Genomic DNA, 19,929 nt, shown 5'->3' with positions numbered 1-19,929 from the left:
CAGGGCGGACTGCCTGACCCTTCAGTCACCCCCTCGTCACATGTCTAGTAAATGCGGAGCTGACCATATGCCAACTTCAATAGGTTCTGGGGGACAGACAAGCTCTCTCCTTTCTTTCTAAGAAATCTTCATTCCTACAGGTGGAGGACAATTTCAGGTATATTGTTTATGCTTGTGACCTTTAGAGAATGGGAATTAAGAGAAGATAGTATAATCAATATCTAACGTCAGTCAAGAAGGATGAAATAGAAAACCTAATGAGGTGGTGAGGGAGAGATCACTAGGGACATGAGAATTATAGCCATGCAAGAAAAATATACTAGGTCCCCCAGTAGTTCAAGTACTTTGAACTTGGAACCCTGGACATTGTTGATGTCCCCCAAAATAGCACTGGAAAGTCTATTTGAAGACTTATTTTTTTTTTTAATTCAAACACTAAACAGTAATTATCTATTTATCCATGTAAGCTAGCTTATGTTTACTAACATATTAGATTGTTTCATCAATGTCATGTGAAACACTGGTTATCTCATGCCAGTTAAAAGATCTGACCTACAGTAATGAATTCCCACATGGCATGATTATCCATCGGCTTCTGTGCTGTGCCAGGCCCTGGTTATCAAAGAGCAAGCTAAGTTATCATCTGGGAGGAGCAAGGACACACTGTTACATGGAACTTGGTTAGCTTACGTGTGGTCAATTGTATTAAATAAAAGGTATCCTATCTTCTTTTGTGACAACATAAATCAAGTTAAAACTATTGTTTTAAAGTTAATCTAAATGTAGTACCATCTCATATCTGATGATAATCTGTTTTGATCTTTAGTTGTTATGTGTCAGAATGGCCTTCTGGTTTTCAGTATCTAGAGTTTGTCTAGCAAACTTGAACTCTTAAACACTGGGACCATGAAGATGGATTTGGGGATGATTGTGGAATAAAACAATAAATGAGATCCTTGGTAGTGAAGCTGGTTAACAGATAAAGAAACTTAACAGTTTTAGAGGATTAGATGAATTGGTAATGCCTAATAAAGTTCAAATACCAGAAGTCTTGAATTTATCTTCTTACTCCAATTTTCAAGCCAGGCGTCTAGCGGTATTTTATATAGCAAAAGAAATGATACTGATGGAAAGTGAAGGTGGAAATCATGTAACAGTGAATTACTAGAGAAGAAGTAGTTTCAGAAGACTCTGACTTCTAATAGATGTAAAAGGGAAATGCCTAAATTAGTACTATCGATAAATAGCATAAGTAAATACCAGTAGATAAATGAATACTTAGAGATCTAGAATCAAAATCAGGTAATTCATTATCAGAGAAATAATCTTGACAGGAGAATCAAATTCTTTTTTAAAAAATATATTTTATTGATTTTTTACAGAGAGGAAGGGAGAAGGATAGAGAGTTAGAAACATCAATGAGAGAGAAACATCGATCAGCTGCCTCCTGCACACTCCTTAGTGGGGATGTGCCCGCAACCAAGGTACATGCCCTTGACGGGAATCGAACCTGGGACCTTTCAGTCCTCAGGTTGATGCTCTATCCACTGAGCCAAACCGGTTAGGGCAAGAATCAAATTCTTTAAGACTGGAATTTCTAGAATGCCAAAGTAATTATAATAGCTACCGAGGACTTAATTCCAGGCATTGTACTTGGCCTATTAAATTAAGATTGCATAACCATCCTATAAAATGTATACTATTCTCTATATTTTACAAGATAAAGACTTAGATTAAACTACTTGCCCTAAATTGCATTAGTAGCAAGTTTTAAAACAAAGATTTGTACTGAGTCTGGTGTGAGACTCCATGATTTTAACAACCTCTAGTAATAGTTCAAATTGCGAATTTTAAATATTCATTAATTGATCAAGAGTGACTTAATGTGAACTGATTTCATGAATTATAACAGTTCAACTGCTGACCACTTCATGCCATCTGGAGTAAATCTATGTAACATATAGGAAACGTGGACTTCACAAAACCACCTTATCCAACTTAGATCCATGAAAAGCTAAAATACCTAGTTTATAGCATGATATAATAGTTTTCTTGCCCGACTGGCGTGGCTCAGTGGTTGAGTGTCAACCTATGAACCAGCAGGTCACAGTTCCATTCCCGGTCAGGACACATGCCCAGGTTGCAGACTCGATCCTCAGTGTGGGGCATGCAGGAGGCAGCCGATCAATGATTCTCTCTCATCACTGATGTTTCTATTTCTCTCTCTCTCTCTTCTTTCCTCTCTAAAATCAAAAAAAAATGTATTAAAAGAAACGAGCCTACAAAAAGAAAGTGGGCAATGGGAAAATCCTTCAGTGCAGTAAAACATTAAGTATGGTACATAAAACAAGTTAATATGTTAATCTTATTTGCTCTTCACTTTGTTGTTTCTGTTTATCCATATGCATGTTTATGGTATCCATTGCTCACAACCCTTTAAGAATTTGCAACCATTAATAAAATGAACAGAATTAAATCTAGTTGATTGGGATTGGATTCAAGGCTTTTCGCAATGTAGGTTCAACCTTTCCTTCTAGACTTATCATCCGCTGCCATCTTTCCATAAATGTTTCTCCCCTGATGATCTAGAAACGTAAACATCTCTATAAAGACTTTCCAAATTTTCCGCCTCAAATTTACTTATTTCTTGTCTGTGTTGATTTGGAACTAAATATGTTTTCCTGAATTTACCCTCTCCTGCCTTATATAGTCATACAGCTATACGAATTAGCTAGCTGGCATGATAGTAAATTTAAAAACAAAGTATGCATCATTTTTGTTGTCCCCTACAGATCATTATTCTGTAGAAACTGTAAAAACAAATGATAACAAAATAGATTTAATTTTGCAATATAAGCAATATTTAGTCAAACCAAAAATCTTAACGCACCCATTGAATTAGTAGTCATTCTTAGTGATGACCAAAATAATGAAACTATTTTTAAGCTAAAAACCATAATGTTTCTATTTAAATAATATAATTTTGGGAATGGTTTTTGTTAAAACTTATTTCAATAAAAATATTATGGAGAAAAATTATTTGAAATATACTTTAGCCCAATTTATTCCATCAAAACCAATGACTCTAATTACACAGATATTTAGTTCATGGCTACCCAGGGCCGGGGGTCATCTAATTGTATTTAAGTGGATGAATAATATATTGAATTACAAATTGTTCAATTCAATTAGGCTATTATGAAAACTGAAATATGAGTATGGGCCAGTTATTTTATTCAACCTCGTGTCCATAGCAGATTTATATTTCAGCAATCCAATGTACTACTTGGCACTCAGGAGTAATGAGAGCTGAGTGAAGTGGACTTGACAGTCTCAATGGCCACTTCAGCCCCTTATACACTCATACAGTCTCCACTGCATACAATAAGATATTTTAAAGCATCTCAGCTCTTAGTGTATTGTTATCAATATTTCAAAAATGTTCTTTGTGCTTTAATACTAACTTAATGTGCTAAAAATGTACAATTCCTCAGAAGCAAAAGTCTAACTTCTATCTTAAAACATTAATCAAAAAATTGAGTTCGTTACCAATTTTCCTACCATTGAATGAAAAAAAATATTCACTGAATCTGGAAAATATTAAGTTATGAAAAAATCTCCTTTAAAACTTTACAATTTATTTTGTACACAATGCACCACTACCCCAATCCCAATCTCAGTGGAAATTTCACTACTCAGATTCCATTGAGCCTGAACTCCATCCCCTCCTTCTTAGATCACATCTAATATGTTTCCAGGACCTGCCCTCAAATCTCACCACCCGTCTTCATTTCTGAATCCCTAGTGATATCACTTTAGTAGCAGCTTTTGGTCAAGTCTGTGAAGGATTGCTGCCACACAGTCTACCATACCTTCCTTTATTCCATTTATTTTCTTTACTTGTGTTACTTGTAACTCGTTCTCCTTCAACCCTTCCTATGCCCTATGATCATGTTAAACAGAATGTATGCAGTTAAGTTACTCCGAAAAGTCTTTATTTCTCTTTCCTCTATGGTTTTCTTATAAATGCTCTTTTATTCCTGATGTATATGCATCTCTTGGCCTAGCTACCACTTGTTCTCCAAGATTGACACATTGGTGTTTTTATCTTATGTATCATAATGGCATTGTGTGTTTTAGTCTTTCATAGCACAGTCCATGCTGCTTTGTCTATGTCCCCCACTAGACAATAGCTGTCTTAGGGCAGTCTTACAATTTTATCTTCCTAGCAACCAGCATCATGCCAAGTATATAAGATCCACTTAAAAGTTTTTGAATAAAGTATTTATTTATTTATTCAGTGAATAAACCAAAATTGCTGTTGAAAGACAGCATTTCAAAACAGCTATTTGATTTTTAAAATCTTAATTCAATAGATCTCAATTACTGTGTAATATTAGACACCTGCTATATAAAAGTGGCAACTTGAAATGTATTTCACATAACTTTGAATAAGTACAATAACATATATATTATTTAGAAGTAGATAACTGTCTATATACACATACATACAATTTGAATACTCTCTATATGAACCGTGGTAAAAAAACAAGTGTTGTGTATGCGACTTCTAATTAGCATTTATAGGTCAAACTAAAGCAATATAGTCAACTTCCTCACTCGACATGGTACTTCAATGACCATGGGTGAATACATATTTTAAAGAGTGGTAACCATTCAGGTTCCACTTCAATGCTCCTAAATCATGTTAATAATATGACAGGTTTCTGTTTTAATGGACTTTATCATAATGGATTAAGTAAGTGTTAGAATAAAGAATGGGCAATATATGTATGTAATTTATCACTCCCTCAAATTGATACTTCCTTAAATTGGAAATTGGAAGTTGATTCAGAAAAAAATAATCATGTTCTTAAAAATGAGAGAACCATAAGTGGCAAGTAAGAGGAGCTGGGCGGAATCATTCAGTCACTCATTCTCTGACTCATTTTTGTACTTGTGGCTCTGTATATTTGACCTCTAAATCAACTTGCTAACTTAAGAATAAATGGACAAACACGCATCCCTTCAGCAGCCCCTTTATGTGATCAATAGAAATGAGACAACTTTATTCAAGTATGACAGTAACATGTGTGTGTGGGCGTGAATGTGGTGTGTGTGTATTTATTACCTTTGCTCATAACTCCTTTTTGAAGTTAATATTATTCAAATAGAACTTGGAGAAAAGTTCTCATTAAATGTAATGAATTCAAAAATTTTCAGTTTCCTCTCAGGTAAGAAAAAAACAGACACCTCCAAAGTATACCAACATATTCTTGATTTAGCCAAATTAACAACATGAAATTTGGCTTTACATAAACCTCCATGGATTACAATGCAAACCTGCATTGATTTACAAAGTGAACAAATAAAGGTAAATGGTGATTTAATGATAATATCTCCATGCCTTTCAAAACTTTCCATTTCAGATTTAATATTTAATTAGTCCAACTATATGCCTTCATACCACAGGGAAATAACCTCTCAGTCATATTAAGATAGTCAAACATATTCTTGCCAATTTTCTATGTAGTGTACCTAAGCCTCCCATGTGATAGATTTAACAGATGCATTATTCAGGATATGTGAGTATAAATATTTAAAATTTGTACGTATATAATGGATACCTAAACAAATGCATGTATATTTTTGGAATAAATGCTAAATTTGCATCTTTCACTGCCTAGCAGATGGAAGGTAACAGTGTTGCTGATGGCCACTGACACATTTAAGTCAGTATTTCTGTGAATAATGGGGAAAAGATTAAGCAAAAGAATTTGAAGAGGTTTTAGATATGCCCTTATTAAAGAACCTGCGACTTTCATCAAATTGCCAGTTCACTTTTTAATATAAATCTTTATTGTTGAAAGTATTACATGTCCCTTTTTATTCCCCCATTGCCCTTTGCCCCCTCCCTGCAAGCCTTCACCACCCTATTGTCTGTATCTATGGGCTATGCATATAAGCATATGAGTTCATTGGTTGATCTCTTCCTCCCACCACTCTCCCCTGCCTCCCTGTTTGCTTTTGGGATGACAGGAGTGTGACTTTCCACACAGCTGAAGGATTTGTGATAACTACACACAGAGAGCAGAGACAAGGGCCAACATCAATACTTAGATAGAAGTCTGTCATGGTTTCTCAAGTATGTGCCTTTATGGTGATTCTCAAAAGTCTAACTAAACCTTACAAGTGAGACTAAATGAGAAACTAGTATTACATAGGTATTTAATAGTAGTAGTAATCGGAAGAGACAAGGTCCTAGGGAATAGCCAATCCAATCTCTGATTATTTTGAAGAGGAGAATGAGCCTAGAGTTTCAGAGAGTTGCCAGAGAAGAGAAAAAGAGATAAGAGGAGAGGAACAATTTTTCTCATCATAATATCAATCACTCTTCAGTGTAATTATGTATATGTCCATGCCACCCAGAACTCCAATAAGCCAGGTTCCATGTCAGTCTTAGTCATTATATATCCCTAGTACTTAGCACAATGCTTCTCAAAAACAAGTGGATGAATGGGTGAGTAAATACATGTTTAATGTTAACTTGGGGAAGATTCTTAACCTCATTAAGCATCACCTTCATGTTTAAAAAATGTTACTAGAGAAAAAAATTTAAAAATACATAAAAGTGCTTAGCAATGGGCTTTGCTCAAAGAAACACTCATATATTTATGGAATGACTGAGTGAATGAATGTAGCCAAATATAAGGAAAATATCTGTTTCTCTGGAAACTTCAGCTACAAGACATAGACAAATAGGAAAAGCTTTTGGCATACCTTCATCTAATGGCTCCAAGAAGAAGTGAAAGAGAAAATATAAAACAAAACCCCAATACACAATAAGGAACTTAAAACAAATATATAAACAATTTGTTAAAGGAAAAATGGTTGTTTATTCTACTCTAGAGAATAATCCTAGAGAGAGAATAAAGAACACTATAAGCCCAGTCGGCAGGGCTCAGTGGTTGAGTGTAGAACTATGAACCAGGAGGTCATGGTCTGATTCCCAATCAGACGACATGCCCGTGTTGTGGGCTCCATCCCACGTGTCGGGTGTGCAGGATTCTCTCATCATTGATGTTTCCATCTCCACTCCCTCTCCCTTCCTCTCTGAATTCATTAAGAATATATTTTTTAAAAAAAGAGAGAGAGTACTGCAGTACCTGATAAAATCCTGACTTCGGCTTCATTTCCTGTCCTTGAGCTGGCTGGATTGCGGGCTGAGCACCGGTAGATGCCCGTGTCCCCAGGCTGAAGTCTGCTGATCTGCAGTGCGCCAGAGGGCAAGACCACCACCCGGGAGTCGCCCAGGCCTGGAGCCAGGTCCTGCTGGTTTTTCTGCCAGTGGATCGTGGGCATGGGCTCCCCAATGACTTCACACTTGAGTAACACCGTGTCTCCCATGAAGGCCGTGACAGACTCTGTCTGGGAGAGAAACCTCAGAGGTCCTGAAGGAAAAACCAAGAAGGAAGGGTACAGCTTTTAGAGGAGATGCAACAGTCACCAATAGAAATAATCACATTTGTATTGTGTATAGAAAACTGTATTTTACAAAGTATTTTCTCATATTTCATCTCATTTGCTTTCTCATTTTACCACAGTATGTGCCTGGCACTACAACAGTTTCTGGGGCTAAAATCCGATAATGATGCGGCCATTAATCTCTAGAAGTTCACTGTTCTGTTGTTACGGGTTAATAAAAGAGCCTTGTGAAATAAACAGAGAAGACAAGATCATCCTCATTGTATACATTAGGAAATGGAGGCGCAGAAAAGTGAAATTCCACAAATAAATTCCCAATGGTTACGTGGTAATACTGCAAATGAGACTTGCTTCTTTTTGATCCGGGTCCTGTGCTCATTCCATCATCCCACTTTGAACAAAGAACTATTAAATATGGGATTATGATGAACTGGCCACATGGCATAACCTAGGGCAGCTTCAAGAAAAAAAATGGGCGATATTAACCACAGATTATAGTAACAGAGAACAAACTGTGATGGGCTAATGGCTTAAGGCAAATACGCATCCGTATTTGTCAGTTAGGGTTGTGGTGTAGAGAAAAAATGCTAAAGCTGGGGGGGTCAATGGGGGGGAAAGGGGGAAAATATGTAATAATTTTTACAATAAAGAATTTAAAAAAGAAAATGTAGGGGAAAGTGAAAAAAAAATAAACCAATCAACTGTCAGTCTCTGAGCACAAGCATTGCTAGAGAAGCCTCCTTCCTCATCGTGATGTTATAATGTGAAAGGGTGGATGATGCTGTAATCCTGCCCTCTGAAACCCCTTTTTTGGACAGATGGATAATTGTGACCCTAAAGCTTTGACCATAAGAAATATTTTTATAATTGCAAATAAACATTATTATATGGACTGTGCCATTACTGATGGATGAACTTTATTTTTAGAGTAACCTCAATTAAGTAATCCTAATTCATTGACTCATGTGCTAATCTTCACAATTATATTACTATATTTCTATTTCCATTTTAATCTTACTCAAAATTTTTTCATTGTATGTGCATTTCAGATAACGTTTTATTCATATATCAATTTGGGGTTCACATTCAGTTTTGCTGATCATATTTTATGTAATTTTTATTTTATAGACTTATTTTAACTAACTCAAAATTTGCTAGGTTCAGGTTTAAATTTTATTTAGTCAATGTTTAGTCTATAATAAATTCCATTATATTCTATTTTAAATACTGTTGGTTTTATTTGGGATTTATTGATTTTCACAAACCTAACTTTCCCTACAATATGATGAATATTTTGTTGGAGTGAAAAGGGCAAAGGCAAAATGGTCTAGGTCAGTGATGGTGAACCTTTTGGGCTCAGCGTGTCAGCATTTTGAAAACCCCTAACTTAACTCTGGTGCCGTGTCACATATAGAAATTTTTTTGATATTTGCAACCAGAGTAAAACAAAGACTTATGTTTTGACATTTATTTTATATATTTAAATGCCACTTAACAAAGAAAAATCAACCAAAAAATGAGTTTGCGTGTCACCTCTGACACGCGTATCATAGGTTCGCCATCACTGGTCTAGGTCAAGACATCATAATTTCATGTGGTCTCCATCCCTAACATTTAATTTTGTAACTAAGGAAATGTAGTTGGGAATAATGTACTTACATATACAAGTTACATATTTTTATATACAACATCGGTAAGTTATGAAAATTTCTGAATACTTTTGCATATTCAGATGGATGGTCCTATATAAGTTATGCATGTTAGATAAAACTCTAAATATCTATTTTACATCTGAATGCTGGTGGCATTCAAAATGTTCATTTGCAAATTTCTAGAAATAGAATAAAACATAAAATGAAAGGGTAATTCAAAATGATACTCAACAATTGGTTCCTTTCTGTAAACTTCTTCTAGCTAAAGGAATCATACACGACACAAAATTGTGTATTAATATAATTAAACTTAATTATATTGATTATAAACTTAATTATAAACTTAATCAGATACTATTCTACATACTTATTCAATATGCATTCTATGCTGATTTCAGACCTTAATAAACAGGGGTCAGAAATGCCTATTTAAAATTTATCAATGTAATGTGTGAAAACTTCAAATAATTGATTATTTAACAGAGTGAGAAATTATGATTCTGTACCTTTTTCTTTTTGTCTGTATAAAGGAAACCCTGCACATCAAAAAGCAATTCTAAGTTTATGAGGCTCTATATGGCTAGAATTAATGCTCCCAATATTATGCTGAATTGTAGCATTCACATCTCCCAATGTTGTACAAACCAGCAATAGTATTAAAAGGAGCAGAAGTTATAGGCTATCAAGTTAGTACTATATTTCCAAGGCATGAGTATGAGCACCCGGTAATGAACACTAAACTCACTGTAACTCATAAGAATGAAATGCAGTGTCGTCAGAAGAGTCATTTAATGCTCTAATGCAATGCGAACAATTCCTGTGCTTTATCCATAAGTAGATAAAGGTATAATTTTAACTAGATCCTCATGAAAAATAGTTACCTGCTCAACAAGAGCCTGCCTGTGTATGAGAATAGCCGGGTTCAGGCTCATTAGATCTCGTCTGAACCCCTGTGATCACAGCACAAATGGTCTTCCTATCTCTACTCTTTTCTTACCCTAATCCATTCAAACAACATCAAAAAATCAGTGTTCCTACATCACCCAAGTTTTTGTTTCTCTCAGGAAATTCTGATGCTCCAAAACATTTTTAGTATTGTCTTACACCCGTAATTCTGGTACCCAAGAATCTAGCACAATGTACCACCTTGGCTCAACTCTATAACGCTTGCAAAATAATTCTCCAATCTAGTGGACCATCCTATGCCCTAAACATGACTTCCTCTTGACTTAATTCTCATGATACTTCTTCCAAAGAGGTATACCCTCTCTTCTAATATATCTACCTATCAAAACTGTAGTCATTCTTAAGATACTGAGTCAAAAAATAACCATTTCCCTAGGATTGCTACTAGAGATCATCTCTCAACCCTTTGAATGTCTATGTCACTCACAGATAGCATGACATAGTTGAGTGTATAAATAAAAGTCCGGTAACTATTTATATGTTTATATGTGTGTATTTTTTGGTATTTTATGTACACAGAGTATATCAAATATCTACTAAAAGAAAGAAATACTTCAACATTTACCGAGTTTCGATGTGACTCTAAATATTTAAATTGAGCATTGCAGACCTGCAAATGTTGATAATTATGTTTGAATACATCTCCTCGCTCCCCAGCATATTTTGTGGCATTTGAGGATGCACATTCCTAGGTGCCAGATTACTTGGGGTCACTTCCCCGCTTTACCATTTAACCAGCTGGGTGACTATGCACAAGGCCTCAGTGTTATCTTTTCCTCTAGTCTAAACTCCTTTATCAACAGCCTCATTTAATCCTCACAACAGCTCTTTCAGTATTACTGTCTTCACATTACAGATGGGACTCCAATGGGAGCAAAACTGATTCAAAGGTTTACATTATGCATGAATGTTTAAGGAAGTAAGCTTCGGGACTGAATTATTACACTTCCTGAAACACCTTATTTCCCCAACCTAAGAGAAAATATCTCAAGAGGAATTTCTTTTATATATCAGTACCTCCCCACTCTTGCTCCAAGTATATCAGCACAGCACTGGGTAAAAACAGTTATTTAATAAGTACTTTATCTCTAGATTGTCTTATAGGCAAGCTTCAGCCTGTAGTACTGTACTATTAAAAAATAGCACACAAACATGTTTTTAGTGCTTTCATGGAGGTCTTTATATTATTGATTTCAGATAGGAAGGGAGAGGAAGAGAGAAATAGAAACACCAATGATGACAGAATCATTGATGAGTTGCCTCCTGTACAACCCCCGCTGGGGTTCGAGCCGATAACCTGGGGATGCGCCCTGACCATGAATCAAACCATGATCTCCTGGTTCATAGGTGAATGCTCAACCACTTAGCTTCACCAGCCAGGCATGGAAGTCTTTCACTGTTGACCTTGTCAAAGGCTGTTTTTAAGAATGACTTGTATTCAAGGTCTCTGCCCTCACACTAGCCTGGCCCAAGATGCAATGCCTGCTTCAGATTTGGAAATACCTGGACTTGCTGGAAGCATCCCATGTCAACCAGCTTACAGTTTACACACTATCTGCACAGCCAGGGATTAATGAGGATCAGGACCAGTTCAGGAGCGATTCACATCAAAGAACATGCGGTTTTACATATGGGAAAGTCAGACACATATTGCAGCTCTGTTTATCCCCTGTCCTGGAAATTATAAACACAGATACTTGTAATTCAAATTTTATAAGTGACTAATAGTCAGTCAAAGTCTAAGCTTCAGCCTCAGGTTTTATTGATGCCAACTATCCTGATTATAGTTGTATAGTAAGCATTAGGCGCTGTGAGAAGGTGATATATAGCCATGATTAGCATGTCATAAAGAAATGGGTCTCACCATGTTTATTTTGGTTTCTGTAAGAGATCCTTCAGTTATTCTCCAATACTGATTTGAACTCTAAACGGATTCATATATTAGTGTCTATTTATATATGTTATTTTTGTTAAATGTTGCTCAAGGCTTGTTAAACAACTATAAGCACAATTCTTTTTCTAGAACATTTACTAGCCACCCATGCAAGGAGAGAATATTTTATTTTCAGCTCTTCAATAACAAAGTGCTTGAATACCTGGGGTTTAATAGTGCCAACACAGTATTGGAACCCTCCCTTCCTCGGAGACACGTCCTCAGACACAGACAGAACCAATTTTTCCTGTAGATCTCCTTTGTTGCACTTATTTCAATTGTAATCAATTAGCTAGAAAATTAATTTGCTAGCCATCATCCCAGCTAATTTATAAATTTCACAAAAACAGGGCTGGGTCTATTTTATTCTGTACTGTGAATTATATATATGGCATATAATTCTCCATCAAGTACATGTTGGGTGAAAAAATGTATTACTGGTAAATTAACTAGTTTAGGAAAATATCCCAGACCCTAGACAATGGGGATTCTAGGAAAGATAGCCACAGTTAGGGAAGCAGGAAGAGAGGGAGAAAACGGATTTCTTCATGAAAAGTAAAACAAACAGCTGAGGCTACATAAATGGCAACCCATCAAGCCTTTCATTTGAAAAGCGATGGCATGGAGAGCAAACCTATGCCTAATGCATCCATGACAATTTTATCTACGCCCATAAATTTAAACTGTGGACCTCGGATGTACATGCAGAATGAGATTTCCCCATCCTCCCTTCAAATCCTGTCCCCAGGAACAAAGTTATCAGCGTCTCAGAGGCAGCCCGCCCCCCCCCCCCCCGCCCCCGCCCCATCTGGGACAGCCTGGGTACAGGCCACAGCCATCCATTGGGTTCTGGCCAATGCGTATTTCCTCAGGAGCAAGGGACAACCACACTGTTGGCTGTCACTAGGGCAGTGGAAACGTTAATGACAAAAGCAGCCAACATTTTTCATTTGGGGGTTTTTCTTTGTGATGCTAAACAAATGGGGTAAAAAATCACCATGGCAATGAATGAAAGCTGCTAAGTCTGCAAGGACAGCCAATGTGTTAGAATTAAAATCATAAGAACAATAGTCTCCTTCCACCCATGTACCACACGGACTAGGAGAAATCTTCCGATCCGATCCTGACAGTCGGAAAGTTTGACTCTCCTCAACATGCACTCTGCTCTCCGAATCATTTAATTTGAAACTATTTTGCTTTTTAAGCAGAAGTGGAAGTAAAGCATTTCACAGCCCAGGTTTACGCCAAGACTCTCCGCCTCCAGGGAGACCTCTCCTCCACCCACACACTCAAATGCGGGCCTATCCCTTCCTTGAAATTCTAATCTGGAAATGGCACATTCTTCTGCTTTGCCCTCTAGCCTCTTTGCCAGACTATCAGGATCCTCATCTCCTCCTATGGAAGGTCTAATTATTAAGGAATTAAAATTCATTTAATAAAAGGAGACTTATCAATTGGGGGACAGGCTCTGGGGTTGGAAACACGCCTGGCTTCTACATATTCAGCAACGTGGTGAGATTTTACAGCAACTGCCCCAGGGGAGCTGCTGTTAATGCCTTGTTTGCTCCAAATGAAAGCCTGAGAGCTGCGTCCCTTCCAAGTCAGACCTTGTTTACCCACCTCCCCCTTTCAATTCTCAAATTAGCCCCAGGAAAGAGAATAGAGCTAATCAAAGAGAAGTTCTCTAAATCTGGTGCCTCTTAGTAGCCAGAAGACCAATAAAGGATTCTGGGAATTCATTATAAGCACATTTCTGTCTCCATGTCCCTCTGAGAGTTACCATTTCCATTCTCTATTATTGAAAGGTTTTGTTTGAGTTTTAGCTTTTTAATTTTCATGGGAAAATCACAGACTCCTAGGTGGTTGGCTGAAGAGCAGTGGGTTGGAAGTGGCGAGGCAAAACACGTCTAGTAAGTGTGCCTGGGGGGTGATAGCCACACTGGTCCAGTGTGCGAGCTTGTAAGAACCATCATATGGCCAATTAATTGAACATCAAAAGGATGTCATAGAAGAAGTGTGGCAGGAGGAGGAAAACTGCACATTACACAGTCCTTCTCTAACTCTGCAAGATTAGGGGCACTAGGAACACACAATGAACTCCTCTCATAAGCAAAAACAAAAAAAATAAATGTCAGGAAGATATGTCATCAGCTGAGTCTTTCTTAGAGTCGTCTTTGGGGTTTGTCCAATCTAAATGCTATTAACGAACTGGTCTTGAAGACTGATTATACCTATGACTTGGAACCAAGTGATCATTTTGGGACCCCCAAAATCTCTGGGTGAACAAGAGCCAGTTTAAATGCTGGTCTGTCACAACCTCACTAAGTAGCCTCGCTAGATTTTTGGTCTTCAAGTCCATGGAGTAATTCAAGATTCTCCAAATCATCCTTTTTGATAATAGCCTTCGGGCCTCTGGTAGCCTACATGGTGGGGAAGCACTGAGCAATCTCTACAACTGCTTTTTTCTACCGCCCGAGAGAGCCTGGCAGTTCTCTAATTTGATCAGATGTCATGTGTGCTTTGACGACACAAGTTCTACAGCTCCATGAGGGCAGCCTGGGCATGGCATCATATGAGATTCACATCCAGCATGTTTCCTGAATGAATCATGTCAAAGACCCACTAACAGGGAAGCCCATATCCCGGACACTTAGCAGGAGATTATCCTATTGGTTTCAACGGTCATTAAAACAAGAATCTATTGGGTTAAGATTGTTTCAAACCTTTAATTTAGCATATTATCCAAAAGATTACATTATATTCTACCTGTCAATGTTTAAACTAAGTGCCAGTTTCTCTTATTACCAGTAACACTGAATGAATACAGACAGAGGTTGGCAAATGTAGGTTTACAGTTGGGAGGATAAGACACATGTTTATTCTTCTATTATTTGTTAATTATTGTATCATGTATGCATATTGCCATTGTAAACCTACTTTTACCCAGCCTATATTGGGCACTGGGTAAGGCAGAGTATATATGGATGAAGTCTAGCCTTTGCATTGCAGTAAAGGGCACTACTGAAGTTCTCTCACAACATTTTTTACTCTCAGTTTGTTCCAAGGACCAACATCCTCTAAAACTGAATGACTTTTTTTCTGTCGTAAATATGCACTGAGTCCTATATTTAGAATTAGTAGACAGAGACCAAAGAAAGGAGAAACCTAAATGGAGTACAGTTTCAATAGAAGGAGGCAGCAGAGAGAGTAGTGTCAGCTCAAAACCTGTATTTCAGTATATAACTGATTAAACTCAATTTGATAATAGCCAAGAGCCACATCAAATATAGCAAAAGAATTCTGTTTTTTTTCCTCTCAGAATTTTAGTTTCTATTTCCTCCCCCATGAAATCAATCTGTAATATGAGAATCAAGAAATCCCAGCAGAAATAATATCTTTGATTAAAGACTTCTGGTGAATCTATTTAATTTTAATTTGGATTTGGAAGTTCCTACTGGGAGAAAATTGAAGCTAATAAAACACATTTGCATGCTATGCATTCACACAATAAAAATGAAACACCAAAATATTTCTGCTTAACTGTTGAACTTGTGTGATTTTTGTATTCTCTTTTTATTTTATTTTTTTAATATTTTATTGACTTTTTACAGAGAGGAAGGGAGAGGGATAGAGAGTTAGAAACATCGATGAGAGAGAAACATCGATCAGCTGTCTCCTGCACACCCTCTACTGGGGATGTGCCCGCAACCAAGGTATATGCCCTTGACCGGAATCAAACCCGGGACCCTTCAATCCGCAGGCCAACGCCCCATCCACTGAGCCAAACCGGCCAGGGCATGTATTCTCTCTTTTTAAATAAATCTTGATAAAATCAAAACTTTTTAAACAATTATGAAAATATGGGTTAGCTTGACCCAGAGTAAGCAAATATACCTGACATAATGAGGTATGTATGAGGAAAAACATTGTTTGGCCTCTAAGATCATAGTTTGGTAAGGGTTTCACACTCTCCTGGCTCAATGTCCACCACAAGAGTCTGAACGAATCATTTATTCCAACTGATGTTTTTGTGTACTTGGTCCCTAGGCATTATTTTGCTGTAGAAGGAGAATGTCAGTAAATTGGAGAAGAGTAAAGCATCCTTCATGAACATTCTTTAGTTGCGGAATCCTTCTCCTGGCCCAATTGTATCGTCTGATACTTGAACTGAGGAGGAAGATGGAAAAGGACCTGCCTGGGCAGTCAGAGATAAAATCCCCCCTGCTGCTAAGGGAGCCAGATGTGTGTTACAGGTGTATGTCGTTGGAAGTGAAATATTCCTTTAGAGTAGCTTTAAGCCTCAATATCAGAGTTCTTACACACTTTTTATAAAAGCACAAACAAAACGACTTCCAAGTTTATGATCTTATGACCTATGAATGTAAAAAGAAGTCTTAAAGTATGGAGAAGTAGTTCTTAAGAAGAAGCATGGCTCCATCGCTAGAACATAAGCTTTGAAGAGCAGTGTTTGTATACGTGTGTGTAGATGCAGATGCAGACGCATATGTAGGTATATGTGTGTATGTATAGTTATATATGCACAACTATAGTCAAATACACATACCTCTCTTTCCAGTGAATTTATGTATGCATAACACACATCTGCCTCACATATATCTTTGCAGAGATATATAGTTAACTATTAAATTTGGGCAAAGCAATTATATTATCATAGTGCATTGTTCTTTGTTGCTAAAGAGTAATTTTATCTTAACGCAAATAATTAACAGGAGATTTTCACCATTATTATATATATATATATGGTTTCCCTTTATAAAACATAACACCTTTCCTACACGTCCTTTCCACTATATTTTTCAAGTTACCAGAGAATTTAGATCTAAAAAATGAGCTGACTCCAGTTCCATCATTTAGAGAAATGGTAATAGTCTTATAAATCATAAGCTTGTCCAGAATACAGAACTTTAATATGATTCAGACTCATCAGACAAGATGCCTTATTATTCACACCAAGCTGAACTGCTAATTTTCAGAGACAAATGCACCTGTGGAGAAAGAAATCATATCTTTAAATTGCATTATCCGCTGACAAGACCACATACTGTTTGTCCTTGTTCTTAATACAGAAACCAGAGGGTGTAAATCCCTTCATCTTTCTGTCAGCACTTCCGGCCAGGGTGTTAATGGCCTACAGCCAGGAAGTTGTATAGGCTTCCAGCCAATCAGCAAGGAGACCATTTAATGGGCTTTTCAAACAGGAAGCACAATTCGGGGAGGTGGGGGAGCTCAGTGCTAATGCATTTAGATGGAAACATCTTTTAAATCTCCAATTAAAACAAGGGACAAGCAATCTTAATCCTTTGTGACATAGAGTGGGGAGAAGAGGCTCACTTCATTTATTAAGGGAAAGGCTAATTTTCCTGATGGCAACTACATTATCAGCATCTCAGCAGATTTCTTTTCAGAGACTAAACCCAGTCTGCCCCTGCCAAGATGAAAGTACTCCGAGTTTCTCCAGAGAGAAGCATTAGACAGGTCTCCTGCTTGTTAAAACCAACACATCCAAGGGAAGACGGTTTTGTCTGGTACACAGGCTGTGAACTGTCTAATTCAGAGACAAATTGACCACAGTAATGACGACCAGTAACAGTTGGCTAAGCTAGACCGTGAGGCTGTGGAAATTCACCTTTTGAAATGCTTTGGGGAAAAGGGCATCATAAAATTGAGATGAACTACTGTTTTAAATATCTTGGAAAAGATATTATTTGGTATCCTCAAGGGTTGGATTATTAGAGCAATAAAGATTATATAAGTTGTAAGCAATTTATTCAAACAGGTTAATGAATGGGTGGGGAAGTGATCATTGTGGACAAGATCTAAAAATAGAAGTTTATGCAATTGTGTCTTTAAGTCTTAATTGCATAGTATTAAAACTCTGAACATCCTTTCTTTGCCTTTTGCTTGTATTAACTCTTTGCAACTAAAATGACACATAGAAAAAAACATAATATTAAGTATTAAGCAGCACAAAAGGTAGAAAATAACATGCTTGACTCTCCATTTCTACAAAGATAGACTAATGCTAGCTTAAAAAAAGAAGCCACGGAGACATTTTTCTAAAACGTTAGGAGAAGAGATGGTACAAGCCTAGATGGACGAGCCTGCTGAATTAGGCCGACAAGTTGCAGAGTGAGAGCAGGATTTAGATAAAAGCACAAGTAATCTGCAACGTCTTAATTGGAGATAAAACTTAGAGTCAGTGTTGCAACACCTGCAAGGAGCTCCTGTCTGATTCAAAATCTTGCTGTTCTTTCATTTAATCTGGGCAGATCTCACACACTTACCATGGCCACTCTGTTTCTATCTAGTCCTGCTCAGATTGCACTAGAATAATGGTATTGGGACACCAGAACATTTGGAAGCAAAAAGTCTGTGGTCAGCAAACTATAAATCTGTGGGCTAAATTTGGCCTGTCATCTGTTTTTGTAGGTCCCGCAAGCAAAGAACAGTTGAACAAAATAAAGACATATATATATTTATTTCATGAAATGTGAAAATTATATGCAACTCAAATAGCAGTACCCATAAAACAAAGTTTAATTGGGACATAGACACACCTCTTTGTTTACTGATTGTCTATGGCTGTTTCCAAGCTACCAGGACAGTTGCATAGTTGTGGCAGAGACTATATGGATTGCAAATGTGGAAATATTTACTATCTGGTCCTTTAGAGAAGTTTGGCTCCTTGTCTATGGTAGAGTTGACTCAGGAGTTCTAGATTAACCTGTCCATTTCATGTACATTTCAGTCAATGTGGTTGGAAGAATCACTTACCTACCTGGCATACCTGAGCTCTATGATCTATTGCACAAAAATAATCACTTTGTATCTTAACGTTTCATGTAGGCAGGGCCCCAGAGGGTGCTTGCTACTTCAAATGGAACTTTTATGAAAAGAAGTAAAAGGAAAAGAAGCAAAGGTTTATGAGACAGTTTTCTTCTACTTTCTTTTAGGTCCAATTTGATTTCTACAGCAACTTAGATAGTAACGAGTGATAGAGTATTTGTTAGAGCAAAAATTGTGGAATCCCCAGAACCTAGTATTAGAGAACTTTAAGCAAAGGAGCTCTTTTCAGTACCCTTATCTCCAAATTGCAATCAATGCATTTTTTTCAGGTTTTCTTCCCAAGCCTTCTGTTTGAAATAAATTCAAGGTAGTGTTATAAAGTGATGACTTTACTAGTATGTTCGGGTGTGTGAGTTATAGCTATGAGAGATTTTTGTTTTGTTTTGTTTGTTTTTCTTATTGTTCTTACTACTATTCCCATGGATCAAATAATTTTAAGACCAATTCCTTTTGAAGTGCTTTTAGGTGCTCAGAACATTAATTTATTTATTCAACGTTTATTGAGCACCTAATATGTGCCAGAAACTTCTCCATTAAGAAAAAGGTAATAAATGAAAGACATAAAACACCCTACCTTAGTAAAATCTATATACTTTTAAGAGAAATCTGACATTAAACAAATAAATCAGTAAAAATAAAGTCTGAGCGAGGGGACTGAATATCCTGGGGGAAAAATCAGTCAGGAAAGGGAGTTAAGTGTGTGGAGGTTGGGAGCGTTGGCAATATCAAGTAAAGGAAGCTCAGGAAAAGCTTTACTTAGAACAAAGGTCTTGAAGGGGTAAAGAGGAGACTATGTCATGCTCTGTGGGACCAGACACGTCAACAGCAGCAAACTCACATGCCAAGACCTCAAGGAGGGGGCATTTGGGTCCTATGGAGAGTGCACCATGGAATAAGTCCTCAAACTACTCTAAAGGTCTGTCCAGGTGTGTGAGAGAAATAAAGTTAGGAAACATTTCAAATCTAAGGGAAAAGCATGTTGTATTGTGTACACAAGAGGCCGATAGTGGGGTGCTGGGAGAGAAG

At 37.1% G+C, this 19,929-nt stretch overlaps 1 protein-coding gene across 1 annotated transcript in view; it reads right to left on the bottom strand.

The window, feature by feature from the left end:
- DCC (DCC netrin 1 receptor) overlaps positions 1 to 19,929 on the bottom strand; it is a 576,336-nt gene that overhangs the window by 470,514 nt on the left and 85,893 nt on the right. Inside the window, exon 3 of the mRNA XM_059704942.1 lies at positions 7,167 to 7,451. Coding sequence (XP_059560925.1) covers positions 7,167 to 7,451 — 285 coding nt within the window. The remainder of the gene's footprint in view (positions 1 to 7,166; positions 7,452 to 19,929) is intronic.

Source organism: Myotis daubentonii, chromosome 8 (genome assembly GCF_963259705.1).
Source record: "Myotis daubentonii chromosome 8, mMyoDau2.1, whole genome shotgun sequence".
Lineage (NCBI taxonomy): Eukaryota > Metazoa > Chordata > Mammalia > Chiroptera > Vespertilionidae > Myotis > Myotis daubentonii.
This window is presented reverse-complemented; position numbering and strand designations above follow the sequence as displayed.